This window comes from Girardinichthys multiradiatus, chromosome 9, assembly GCF_021462225.1.
Source record: "Girardinichthys multiradiatus isolate DD_20200921_A chromosome 9, DD_fGirMul_XY1, whole genome shotgun sequence".
Taxonomy (NCBI): domain Eukaryota; kingdom Metazoa; phylum Chordata; class Actinopteri; order Cyprinodontiformes; family Goodeidae; genus Girardinichthys; species Girardinichthys multiradiatus.
The window spans coordinates 30,831,026-30,845,058 of NC_061802.1; the positions used below are offsets into that span (position 1 = coordinate 30,831,026).

General features: G+C 40.9%; 1 protein-coding gene across 1 annotated transcript in view; it reads left to right on the forward strand.

Moving 5' to 3' along the window:
* Nucleotides 1–14,033, forward strand: part of notch2 (notch receptor 2) — a 51,082-nt gene that overhangs the window by 16,400 nt on the left and 20,649 nt on the right. Inside the window, 5 exon segments of the mRNA XM_047374297.1 lie at nt 8,868–9,142; nt 10,560–10,767; nt 10,899–11,032; nt 11,440–11,562; nt 11,992–12,225. Coding sequence (XP_047230253.1) covers nt 8,868–9,142; nt 10,560–10,767; nt 10,899–11,032; nt 11,440–11,562; nt 11,992–12,225 — 974 coding nt within the window.

The window sequence follows — 14,033 nt, forward strand, 5'->3', positions numbered from 1 at the left end:
GCATATGCAATCGTCTTTTCATAGAGCGAAGAACTTTGCTACAGAAAATTACCGTCTGTGGGAGAAGTCAGTTGGCTGCTTGTGCAGGGCAGGGTGCAGGAAAAGCTGTCTAACCGGTGAAACTACAAACCATCAGCTTTAGGTGTGAAAGGTGCATGCTACAAATAAGTCGCTGCGAGGATTTATGAATGTCAGCTTCAATAGTAGGCATTTGAAAATGACATCGAAGTGAACAGGGCACATGGTAACAGAAGTAAAACAATGGTTTTGTATTCAGGTCACTGAGGATTCATGTTTAACTTGAGCATGAGGCTGCACACCATGTTCATCGGATCTCCTGAACAACACCTCCTTGTCTTGTCTTGGCTTTGGTGCAAACTGATTACTTCTTCCTTCCTCTCATTTTGTGAAAAGGTTTTTTTTTTTGGTTTGCAAAGTTTTTCAACAGGATATTTGAAGAGATTTATGATGTTTTGTGGGTCTACTCCCTGTTTGATCTGACAGGTAGAATTAACCTGCAGGGGAGGCAGAGGAAGAGAAAGGGCCAAAACAAAAGAGGATGTCTCCTTTTAGGTAATTTGAGAAGGAATAGCTCAGAGCACAACTCCTTACTAATGATGAGAGACTGTCAGGCAGGGGGGATGGGAGACCAGGGAGAAGTGGAGAGGGGAGTATAATTTCCCTTCTTGCCTAGCCTCCTTCATCAATCTGTCACTCAGCCATCCATTTCTCAGTCCGTCCCACTGCTGTAGGGATTCAGATGCCTCTAGACAAATCACCTGGTATTAATCTTTGCGTGACTATTTCCTAACTGTAGAGGGGGTTAAAGGATCATACATCTTTAGTCAGTGTTTTTAATAATCACTCCTTTATCTGCATTTTGTATCTTATGGCTTTATGAGCTTTGTGCTGAACTTTCTTTTCCTCTGTTGTTTTTTCTATTAGTCACCAAATAAAATCCCAGAAGACTTTTTAGAGCTGAAGTGCCCGTCAGACTCACACACATACATACCTTTTAGGCATCCACACTAGGTTTTTGAAATGGTTTCATCATATGATTCTGACAAAAGTCCCCACATCCAAAAGTAGGGGACTGTAAGCCAAAGCAGTGATTTCTTAATCTTACACTCCCAAGATTTATCTTCTTTCCACAGCTCAACAAGCAGCAGTGAACTTGTGGTCCAGACGGGAACCACAATGATAAGAGTTTGATTGTAAATGTGTGCTTGAGCTCTTCTCTGCTGTTGTATCAGGACATTCGGGGCACCCTGAGCTGAGAGCCAGCTCATATGCTGCCACATAAATGCCTAGCTCTCAGTTAGTGCATGATTTCAATATTTGGATGTCTGCATTTTAGTTTTGCATGACTCATGTGCGTGACATTTCATTAGTGCCAAACAGCATTGCACCAACCTTATGTAGCTGTATCATTTGCCCTTATGCCCTTTGTCTTGTAAAGTTCCACTGGACCGGAAGCTGTACACGAATATTTGGATTCCTCACAAAGGGGAAGACTTTCAAAGCTGTGGGGAATGTAGCAACCAGACCATAAACCCACATGCAGTGCAATGACAAGTGGCCCTCTGTCACACATAAATGCGACACTTTGAGGTTAAACGTACCTCTTTTTTGTCATAAGGTCTCTAATTGTCCATACATGCATGATGATGATGATGAGTTTTTATTTGGCTGTGCTGTAGTAATGTTGTTTCAACTTAAAAATCCTAGTTAATGGGCTTCCCTGAAATATTTTAAATTACATTAATCCCAGCTGGGGTCAGTCCCTGCTGAGCTGGATGTGTCACCAGGGTCATATGATGAAGGGAGCCAAATAACAAATAAAAAAAAACGTACTTTGAAATGGAAAAAAATTTGAGATTTGTATGCAATTTAATTTTGAAGCGTTCTACCTAGAATCCTAAATCTAGTTAAAGGAAAAGTGGCCTTATCAGCAGAGAGGAGATGGGAGGAACAAATAGCAACAACATATTCACATCACTGTTCTTTAAAGTAAGTTTTACATTTATTGCAAATGAACTTTTAAAATAACATTCATTTATAACAAAGTCTTTTTATATTTTTTTTTATATCTCCTGAAAATCCAATTGGCAAAAACACATTTTCCAGTGTAACAGAAATAACAAATTAAGAGACACCTTTTAAAAACGTTTTACATGTCTTTGATTTTCTTGTTCAGCAGGCAAACATTCAGACAGAGACTGTCTCAAAAATCTACAGCTTTTTTTTTCAGTTTCTAAGCTATCATATGCTGTCATTCTGTACACTTAGAGCCAACCGTCAGGTTTTTTTTGTGTATTTCCAATTTAGCCAGTGGAGGACTATGCATAGCGTAAAATTAGATGTGGAGCTTTCATCTGCCGACCGACCCATTGTTGGAAACTTGACTTTAAACAACCACAGGAACAGGATAATGATAGAGCAACATCCAGAAACGGGCACTAGGAACATTCGCAGGCTGAATTGGACTTGTGCTGTGTACCGCGGCAACTACGAAGAGTCTTTTTGGATGCATTTCTAAACATGGCCTGTGATTTTTACCACTCCATGCTAGTGTGGACTCCACCCTAGACGACACTCCTTTTTCTGGTCAGCGTTGATGGTTTTAGTCTGCTTGCCTGACTTCCTTTTCTTTCTGGTATGTCTTGCGCTCCCTTTACTTTTCTTGGCTTTTTAATTCCACCTCATGTTACACTCTTCGTTTTATCTTTGGTCGTCGTTTGATTTGAGTAACTTTGACAAGAAAACCTTGAGCCCACCCAACCCTCCAAACCCACAGTGGCATTTTGTGCTCTTTTGTTTGAAAACGAGAAGTAAATGTTGGTAAATTATAGTGTGGCAATAACTCACCTCCAAATTATGAAAAGGAAAGTTATTATTGAAGTAAAATATGAGTTGAATTGTAGTTTATGTTTCTGTTGCCCTCCTTTATTCAGCAGCTGCTATAGACTGAACCACTCAGGGCCTTTTAGATGCAGCTTTCAAGCATTTATCATGTTTGAAATTATGCTGATGTTGGATGTTTTTATTGTATCTGACGGGTTTTTCATGCCATGGATATTAGTGTATGTAGTTTAAAACGTTGCAGTAACTTTTCATCAACAGCAGCAAATTGTCTATTAAACTAGAAATGTTAGTGTAGGTTAACACCAATTAGGTGCTTCCTGTCCCATTCTGAGTTTTGGTGGTGTTTGAGGTCTGACGTGCCATTTTCAATTTTTAACATCAGATTTGTGTTTTGTTTTTTTTTTTGGGTCAGGGATCTAATGTTATGTAAACCTTATTTAACAAATAGTTTTGAATCCAACAGAAAATGTATGAATCACCCAAACATCCACATTTATGCACCAAAGCACATATCCCAAACTAGTGCATGAAAGAACTGTTGGTTGAGTTATGATGGAAGTTCTTAATTGATGCATTTTATGAATTTGAAAGTAATTTCTCATCGCTTGATCTGCTGATCAGAGCCAATCATGGGAAAATTAGTCGGTACCGTTTGCTGCATCTGTGTTTTAAAAAGGCGGGAAACTAAAGAAATAGTGAGCTTATTACTTAAAAACTGCTTCAAATACAGACGTTTTTCATCCATTTATAAATAAGAAGCTTTTTCCTTTTTGCTGCATTTAATTTTCTATGAAAAAAAACATCTATTTGACTTGCAAATCACCAATGAGAGTTGGTCCAGGGAAACTGACCGGATGATTGATTTCCTCATTACTAATGTTTGCTTTATTTGTGTTTTTAAACTTAAATGTTGCATGATTTTCATGCATCTTTGTTAAAAAAAACTCAGTGAATTAGGCCACCTGTGCTCCAGTCAAGTGAGGGATTGATCTGGTTTATACTCTGTCATACTTCCCTAACACCAAGTCTTCATGACGGGCCACAGTGGTTCAACAAGTTATTAACCATAGCTGAGAATGGAATGGTAGCAAGAGGAGGTGGGGGCGGCTCGACTGTAGGTAAGGATAGCAATGTAGGTGGAAACATTTGGCAGTAATACAATCAGACAGAAGAAAATCTTTGGAGAGAGGAACTGGGAACAAAAGAGCTTAGTGATATAAGATGTGTTAGTTCACCGCTCACTGAAAACCCCCTACAGCTAGCCAGGACAGGCAGAGGTCAGCAAGGGAACGAAGAAAATGAAGGAGTACAGGGAGAGGGTGAAGAAGGGGTGTGCATAAGATGGGGGTGCTAATGTGAACCAGCTGTAGAAACCTGACACCTCAAGAGTGGGCTAGAAATGAGAGGTGGAGGAGTAAGAAAGAGAGGGATAGAGGGGCTGCTGGAAACAGCAGTAAACGAGGGACGGAGAGAAGAAGAGGGAAAAAAAAAAAGGCCTCCTGAAGTAAAACAAAGAAAGCCATAGATGACTGAGGCCGCAACTTTCTCTGCTGGCATGTTTTATAAAAGCAGAGGTGTTGGTGTGCAAACGTTTCTGTCCATTGATTTGTGGGGAAATATTTGACTTTAGCGTAGCTTTAGACATTTTTCAAAAGAATCACATTGGGACCAATGTTGTTTTTAACCACGGAGTGTGTGACAGAGTATTTGGTTAGAGCTTCCTCCGTGAGACACCACTCCCTCACAATAATGTGAATCATGCACAGCCATGTCTGTTTGCCTCTGGCTCTAGTGATAAAGCCAGCCGCTAATAATGAGCTCTCTATCTGGCTGCGAAACCTGACGGACAGGGTATCGTTTCCTGACGCCACTGCGTTTAGCTCTGTCAACAGTGGCTAGATAGCACCGATTGAATTTTAATAGAGCCTACCATGCATCTTTCCTGTCAGCACTTTTACATTTTCACAAAGATCCCTGACAAGCAACTAATTCTTGACAGGTGGGGCTGAGTTCAAAGAGACCTCCAGAACAGATGTTATAGCCATTGAGGAGCTCTGCTCCCTGAAACAACACAGAGAATATAATAAATCACCAGCAAACCCGCTGATTTAAAACATCTTCAAGTTCCTATGCCTCATGAGGTGTTATCACCTCACTTTGAAGATTTGGCTCATTTCTTTGTAAGTGTAAAAGGTAAACCTTGAATTAATCAGGACACCGGGTCCTTTGTGTGACACTCTGCTAATGTGATATATGTTGCAGGGCAGAAGGCCGTGTCATTACTCTAGGACACGGGCCGTAGAGGTGGCCCGAACAAAAACGAGCAAGCTTTATTCCCAGGACAGCCGTCTTGTTGTGATATCATGACCAAGCTGTGTTTGTGTTTACAGTGGGGAGTCAGACTGGGTGGGGGGGTGTCTCTCTGTGTATTTATGTGTCGTCTTGATTACTCGTGCGCTGCGATTCAGCCTAGCTGATACAGAGACAGGGACTGATTGACTGTGACCTCGTCTAATCTGAAATTTGTCTTGTTTTTGAAGATTTCACATCACTCATCTTGTCTGCCTGTGTACTGACTTCACGACACTATTTACGTAACTGACCTTTTCAAGGGAACTTTTTAGAATATCAAATCATATTTCCATAAAACACCGGTCACGTTGGTGTTGTTTGTTTTATTATCGTCTATAGGTCCCACAAGTTTAAACAAATATAAACAAACAAGTCTCTCTTATCCAGCATTTTCCTTTGACATTTATACAGTCACTTTGAAAAGTTAGGACATCCTATGTCAGTTTGTGGATTTTTGTAACATGTTAGATGTATGGATTTTTAGATGAATTTTAACAATACTGGGAAAGTAATATAACACAAATAAACAAAAAACACTAGAATATTCTGTAAATTGTAAAAAAAGGAATTACATTTATGGTGAGATATACATTTGGACACCAAAACATATGTTCCCGTATAAAATGGCTAAAATGAAACACAGGCCTACCACGGGTTGCACATGATTAGAACATCATTACTCTGCGTTTTGAAGGAGGTTTGCCCTGTGTAACCCTCAGAAGTGTCGTTTCGTGTGCTCCTGACCGATGAAGTGAGAGTGGACACCATGATTAGCTGTCTGAGGCCTTCATAAAGAAGGTTGTAGCACCTTATGCCAACATATCTAGGTCTGAACGTCAATGAAAGTTCGACCACAGCAGCAGACCTTTACTATTGTTGGTATAAAAGCATTTGTGTACAAGGAGGAAATTTAAAGACCAGACTGAAGTTTGCCAGAGAGAATGTCCACAATGGCCAGAGCTTTTGGAATAATGTTCTCTGTACCGATACGTCAAAAACCAAATTATTTAGAAGTTGTTTGTCATAAACCAGATACAGCATTCCAGTAGAAGAGTCTCATACCAGGTATGAAAGACAGAACTGGAGTTGACATGATTTGTTGATGCTTTGCTGCTGTAAGACCATACCAGCTCACCGTCATAGAATCCACCAATATTACCTTGTATCAGAAGGTTCCAGAGGAAAAGGTCAGGCCATCTGTAAAAAACATTACCTAAATTATACCGGCAAATCCACCAAGGACCGGCTGAAAACTAAGAAACCGAAAGTCCAGGACCGAGTCAAAGCCAAACGTTGATCTCACTGAGACGCTGTGGGGTGAAATGGGCTGCGAATGCAAGAAACCCCTCAAACATCTAACACTGGGGCAATGGCTGGTGTCAGAGACTGAATTTATTTCAGGCAAAGGGGGGAAACACTACCTATTAGGGGGTCGGATGTCCAGAGCTTTTTTTTTTTTGTTGTTTAATGCATAGACATGGACCTGGCTTTTCCAGGCTAATACTGCTTTCCAGTTTTCCTTGAGGTCTGACATTCATCTGCTGGTGTCATTTTTAAGGGTTATAACATTTAAAAGAGTAGAAGAGAGTAAAAATCAGCTGCAGGTGCCTTGATAGAGGTACTAGTTTTGAATCTAACAGAAAATGAAGGAACTACCAGATTATCCCCACTTATGCATCAAGCATGTGCCTAACCTTTTTCATATTTTTTAATATACTCAAAAAAAGGCTAGTAAGGTTCATGCTGTTAGGTGATGCTCTTGTAGACTGAATATAGGGGAAAACAATGTGATTTATCAGTGTTTAACTGCTCAGAGCCGATCAATTGAAAATTGTCTGACTACTGTCGCTGGCTGGTTTATTGGTGCATCTCTAGCCTAAAGAGACTGAAAAGCAGAAGAATAGGCATATTGCTCAGGACTTTTTTTTAGGCCTGTTTATAAGCTAGTGCCTTTGCAGATTACATGTGTAAACAGGCTCAATTAGAGTACGACTTCACTGTCAGATGTTTGTTGTTGAGAAGACTTTTTGGTGACTCACATATGGTACCAGGCAGAAGTTTCTAGGATGTGATCGATCTGTGAGCTTTTGCTTTGACATGATTCATAACTCCCCTCCATTCCCATGTGCTTACAACCTAATAGTTTCAAGCTGCTTTGGGGTGGAGCAGCAAATTTTAACTATATGTTAGACTGAATTTCTCACAATTCTCTACTCCACTACCTCATTTAAACGTTCCAGCACCGTTTTCTGCTTCTTCTCCTTATTTTTTTTAAATGTTTTACCAATCTGTTTGTTTGTAAAATTATTTAAAATGAGATGTTAACATACCCGTGTGTATTTACGTGTGTCAGTCCCTGCAACATGTATCTCTGCCCCCTATTGTGTTACCTGAGCTCCTCAAGGGAGGAAAGTTTAGAGGCCTCAGAAAGAGGCAGCAGGTTGCTCTGTCGCCCACGGTCCCCAGACAGCATGTCTACCATGTGCCGCTGCAGACACAAAGATGACGAATCTGTGCAGCATACACAGGAAATTACCAGACTACAGACATTTTTGTCACTAACAGTATACTATCTCTGACCAAAAACTGCCTCGCATAGAGAAGTAATGAGTGAGAGTGGGAGTGACTAAGAAATAACAGAGGAATAGAAAGTCACAAAGGGAACCTTGTCCCAGATAAGATCCCTGGTGGACACACTGTGCAACATTATAAATGTCTCCAAGCTGCCCAGCATGTGGATGAATCACTTTACTGAAAAAAGAAAGAAATCAAACTAAAAGGCTGATGAATTAGAATTTGTAGAGTGTAATTAGGAAAACACCACAACAATTACAATTTGTTTTTTAGTTGAATGAAATCTATAACTTGAATAACTTGTTATAAGATGTTAAAATGTTTTGCAAATTTCATTTAGCTTTTGTTTTTGGTTTCCGCCAGGCATAGCCAGCCACTACCATGTCATCTTACTCCATATCCTTCTGCTTTTTAACTTGTCATTGTCACTAGTGGCCCAGGTTAACCCTTCCACAGGACCAGTCCTCTGTGTTTTCTCTGAGGACGATTCACAGGGCAACAGCTCGGGGTTCACAGCACTTCCTGTAGCAATTTTAGGGTTAGGGTACGTATTCCTGTCTGCTCTTTCGGTCATAGGTGTGGATAAAGGTCATAGAGCAAAATGCAAACCACTCAAACAGAACAACAGGCTTTAAATAAACAAAGTCAATTAACCCTTAAATGTTCAAACTGACTGAGCACCACTTTCTCTTCAGGATCAACCACACATTTAACTAATTCTCTTACAGGGATGTGGTTCCCCACATACTGCTCTTTAGGCCACTTTATAGAAGCAGAAGGTCATTAAAACAAGTATTTACTGGTGCTCTTTTATGTGTGTTTTAGAACAGGATTTGTTTTGCAGATGATACTTGCAGCACGTGGTAGCAGTTGTCTGATGTGGTGTACTACATCCACCTAACTGAAACTCTCTTGTTTTGTCTGTTTGCGTCTCTTTAAAGCACTCTTACACAATTGTCTTCTTATTCACTTCATGTTTTTTTTGTATTATCTGCACTGAGTGCTGGTTTGCTTTAATTCCTTTGTGCTTTTGTGTGTTTGATCACTAATATCCATGTTTTTTTATGTGTGTACAGGTGTGCTCCAGGCTTTCTGGGAGAGTACTGTCAGCACAGCAACCCTTGTCAACCAGGATACTGCATGAATGGGGGGAACTGTTCTGTGTCCATGTCAGCTGGTGTACCTGTTCCGGGTAGCGCCTCCTGCACCTGCCCTTTGGGCTTCACTGGACAGCAGTGCCAGACTCCCCAGAACTCCACGTGTTATCCAAACAATCCGTGTGCCAACAAGGGTGTCTGTGCCTTGCTGTCCCTCGTCAAGTACAAGTGTGAGTGCACCAGAGGATGGACAGGTGAGGATGATGTTTCATTAACTTTTTGATCACTTCCCAGAACTAGTTGGTGCAAGACAAGCCACCAGCAAAATTCTTAAAAACCTAGGTCTCTATGTATTTATTTTATGTTGCTTCTGGAACTTTAAAGTTGTAATTTTCTGAGCTAATTGTTTTAACTCACTGAAAACTTCCCTAAACAGTTTCAGCTATTGTATTTGACTGTCTCAGCATCTTACAAAAAGAGGAGAGCTTATGAAGAGAAAAACATGAAAATTCCATCAAAGATTTTGAAACAGCTCTGATTGCCTAATCAGTTGTATTTTCCCCTTAAATGTCAGTTTTGAGTCACCGCTAAGCTAAAAATGTGACTGAAAACACAAAGATTATTTGCTTCTCTTTTTTTTTTTTTTGCATTGGGCCCTCTGTTGCCCACCTTCACTACTTTCACCAGCCTATTATTTAAATAAAATGTTGCCCAAATCTCAAACGTACTTTATGAGAAACACTAATGGGGCATTAGTCATGGAACTGTATGAGATTCTCAAGAAATGGGAACCTATAGTAAAAATACCACAGCAAATATAAAACTTGCTTTTATTTCAACCAAAAAATTTAATACTAATGCACCTCACAACTGCTGTAACAATATAGCCTATTGATTATTACTGCTATAATAAACATAATAACAAAACAATAAGCATTTATTGATTGTTTGTTTGTATTTTTTCTACAAAGATTCAAGCGACAATATGGAAAAAATGCCTACTAAATGTTGTAGTTGTCAAAGAAACACACTTGTTGTACAGAATATTAGACCTTTCCATTGTCCTGCTCTCTTTAGAGTAACACAAGTCTAACAATATGACATTCACTCTTAATTAATTCAATTCAGTTTTATTTATATAGCGCCAATTCCAGCAGAACCAGGCCCAGTGTGAACGGCCGTGTGCCACGGCCGACTCGGGGTTAGTGAGCCATGTGCTCGGGTAGCCAGCCTACAGTTTGCTTTTTAACACACATGATGCTCATAGTTTGGCAACTGTGGTTTTAAACAAGCATCACCTTAATATGAGGGATGGGTGGTACTCCTTTAGGGTGCACACCTATCTGTCCTTTTTTTCCCTGGAGACATTTCCAAACAGCAAAATCTGTCTTTCTCGTGAACAAAGGAAAAGTGTTGTAGCTTTCTTTAAGACAGCTGACTGGCAGTGAGCAGCTATTCTGGTCCATACAACCAGGAAAAAAGGCATTTCCCAGGTATCTCATTGAAAATGACTTTAAACCATATGAACTGTGTGATAAAGGTAACAAACCCTTAATAGTACAACTTGGATTTGCATTGTTTTACTAAACATCTGTAGGTAGTCACTTTTCCTAAAGAGCCTAAGGACAGCTAAAGCTCCAACGTTAAGCACTTTCTCCCCACAATTCCCAGGTCCACGCTGTGAGCATGAGGACAGCTGTCTCTCGAGTCCCTGTGCCAACGGTGGAAGGTGTAGTTCTCTGCCCGGTGGTAGTTACACCTGTTCCTGTCCTCCTGGCTACAAAGGTCCCCGCTGCCTTAATGACACAAATGAATGTGCAGACACACCCAATCCCTGCCAGAATGAAGGCGAGTGTGTCAACACCCCTGGCTCTTACAAGTGAGTTTACAGTGATCAGATGGGGAAAAAAATGTTGCTACTTCCAAATATTTTTCTTCAAGGAATAGCAGACGTTTTCTGCTGAGGCTGAGGAAGTGAATTAAATGAAACGGACTCTGCCTTTGCTCCAGGTGTATCTGTAAACCAGGGTTCACGGGCCTCCACTGTGAGAGTTCATACATCCCTTGCTCACCTTCACCGTGTCTGAACGGAGGCACCTGCCACCAGACCTCTGAAACCACCTACTCCTGCCACTGCCTTCCAGGTAAGTTTGTATCACAACAAAAGAAAGATAAAACCGCCACCGCACACTTAGTGAGAGATGTTTACATCAGGAGAAGAAATAAAACTCAATATAAAATTGTAACTCTGTGGCTGGTATTTATGAATAAATAACAGTAGCACTTGAGGTTTTTAATTCTTACACTCTGTTGTTTGAGGTGCAAACTGTTTGATCTAGGTGGTTGTGTTGTATTAGACACATAGCAGCAAGTTGCAGTTAGCTAGCGGACACAGCAAACACATACATTCACTGTTTATACTGTACCAGGACATGTAGACATACCTTATATTAAAATAAATGTACACAATGATTGTCTTTCATAACAGATGCATAATTACAACGATGAGCACCATATTTTAACAGATGCCTCTGTATTTCACTGATGCTAGGTTTTAATGGCACCAACTGTGAGAGTAACATTAATGACTGTCCTGGACATCAGTGTGCAAATGGAGGAACGTGTATAGATGGAGTCAATACTTATAACTGTCAGTGTCCTCCAGAGTGGACTGGTAAGAGCTTTTTTGTTTTTGGATTGTATGTTTTCTGTAGCGGTGGTTAAATTATTCCCCTTCCCAGATCTGGTCTGTGACCGATTGTCTCCTTTTAGACTCATGGCTTTAATAATACTATATATTTGTAACAATTGATTATATCTATACAAATAAACACATAATCTGCATGAAATGAGTTTTAAACCAGCCAGCGGAAACACAACCAACGAAACTATGAAATAAGATATCTTAAACAAAGTAAGGCACTGTGGGAAAATTAAAGTGTTTATATATTTTCAATCTTTGTCCAGAGCAACTTCCTTCTGGAAGTGCTTCATCGGTTTTGTTATTTTACCAGAAATGCGGGCTACCTCAATTCTGTTGAAAGTTGGTACCCAGAGTGTTTCAATTTAACACTTCCTCATCTTCATTATTTCCCATCCACAGGTCAGCACTGCACGGAGGATGTGGACGAGTGTCGGCTGCAGCCGAATACTTGCCAGAACGGTGGCACGTGCAGCAACCTGATCGGCAGCTACGTCTGCGTGTGCGTCAATGGCTGGAGCGGCCCCGACTGCTCTGAGAACATTGATGACTGCATGACAGCCGCATGCAGCCCAGGCTCCACCTGCATCGACCGTGTTGCCTCTTTTATCTGTCTCTGTCCCCACGGAAAGACAGGTGTGCTTATATTGAGAAGATAGAGTGAACTAAATATTTTTGAAATATTTCTTCTTTGAAAAGGAAGTTTTTATCTTGTTGAAGGAGCATGCTGGTGTACTTAGGGGAACTAATTAAACCAGGTTATTGTTAATAACTTAGAAATGACAGCAAATGACACTATTATCAAATTAGACTTGGGCCTGTGTGATAACCTCCAGTAAAAATATCACGTTATAATGGAGAACATGAGCTATATGCTTCTATTTAACACAGAAAAGCAATATTTTCTCCTCCCTGCTACAAAAATAGTATAAAATATTGGTTATTACAGTTCTAATGTTACCTAGAGCTTTTATTTTATTATTTTTATTTTGACTGATTCAAAGAACCCACTAAGTTTGGTAGCTTTCAAGTGACTGTTATGCAGAATAGTATGAGAGGGTGATTTAAGGAAAGTAACCAAATAGACTTTATTTATAACAACTGTCACAGATTAAAAACAACAACATGTATTACAATAATAACAAGCATAAAAATAGAAACACAGAAGAGAAAATGGAAAGTCATAAAAGTAGAGAGGACAAGGTGATAGAAAAATTACACAACGTAATATACACTGCTCAAAAAAATAAAGGGAACTCTCAATCCTAGATCTGAATGAATGAAATATTTTCATTGAATACTTTGTTCTGTACAAAGCTGAATGTGCTGAAAACAAAATCACACAAAAATCATCAATGGAAATCAAATTTATTTCAATGGAGGCCTGGATTTGGAGTCACACACAAAATTAAAGTGGAAAAACACACTAGAGGCTGATCCAACTTTGATGTAATGTCCTTAAAACCAGTCAAAATGAGGCTCAGTATTGTGTATGACCTCCCTACAACGTCTGGGCATGCTCCTGATGAGACGGTGGATGGTCTCCTGAGGGATCTCCTCCCAGACCTGGACTAAAGCATCCGCTAACTCCTGGACAGTCTGTGGTGCAACGTGACGTTGGTGGATGGAGCGAGACATGATGTCCCAGATGATCTCAATCGGATTCAGGTCTGATCTCACAAGGGGTCTGAGGATCTCATCTCGGTACCTAATGGCAGTCAGGCTACTTCTGGTGAGCTCATGGAAAGAAATGCCACCCCACACCATTACTGACCCACTGCCAAACCAGTCATGCTGAAGGATGTTGCAGGCAGCAGATCGCTCTCCACGGTGTCTCCAGACTCTGTCACGTCTGTCACATGTGCTCAGTGTGAACCTGCTTTCATCTGTGAAGAGCACAGGGCGCCAGTGGCAAATTTGTCAATCCTGGTGTTCTCTGGCAAATGCCAAGCGTCCTGCACGGTGTTGGACTGTGAGCACAACCCCCATTTGTGGACGTCGGGACCTCATACCATCCTCATGGAGTCGGTTTCTAACCGTTTGTGCAGACACATGCACATTTGTGGCCTGCTGGAGGTCATTTAGCAGGGCTCTGGCAGTGCTCCTCCTGTTCCTCCTTGTACAAAGGCGGAGGTAGCGGTCCTGCTGCTGGGTTGGTTGCCTCCTACGGCCTCCTCCACGTCTCCTGGTGTACTGGTCTGTCTCCTGGTAGCGCCTCTAGGCTCTGGACACTACAGCAAACCTTGCCACAGCTCGCATTGATGTGCCATCCTGGATGAGCTGCACTACCTGAGCCACTTGTGTGGGTTGTAGAGTCCGTCTCATGCTACCACGAGTGTGAAAGCACCACCAACATTCAAAAGTGACCAAACCGTCAGCCAGAAAGCATAGATACTGAGAAGTGGTCTGTGGTCCCCACCTGCAGAACCACTCCTTTATTGAGT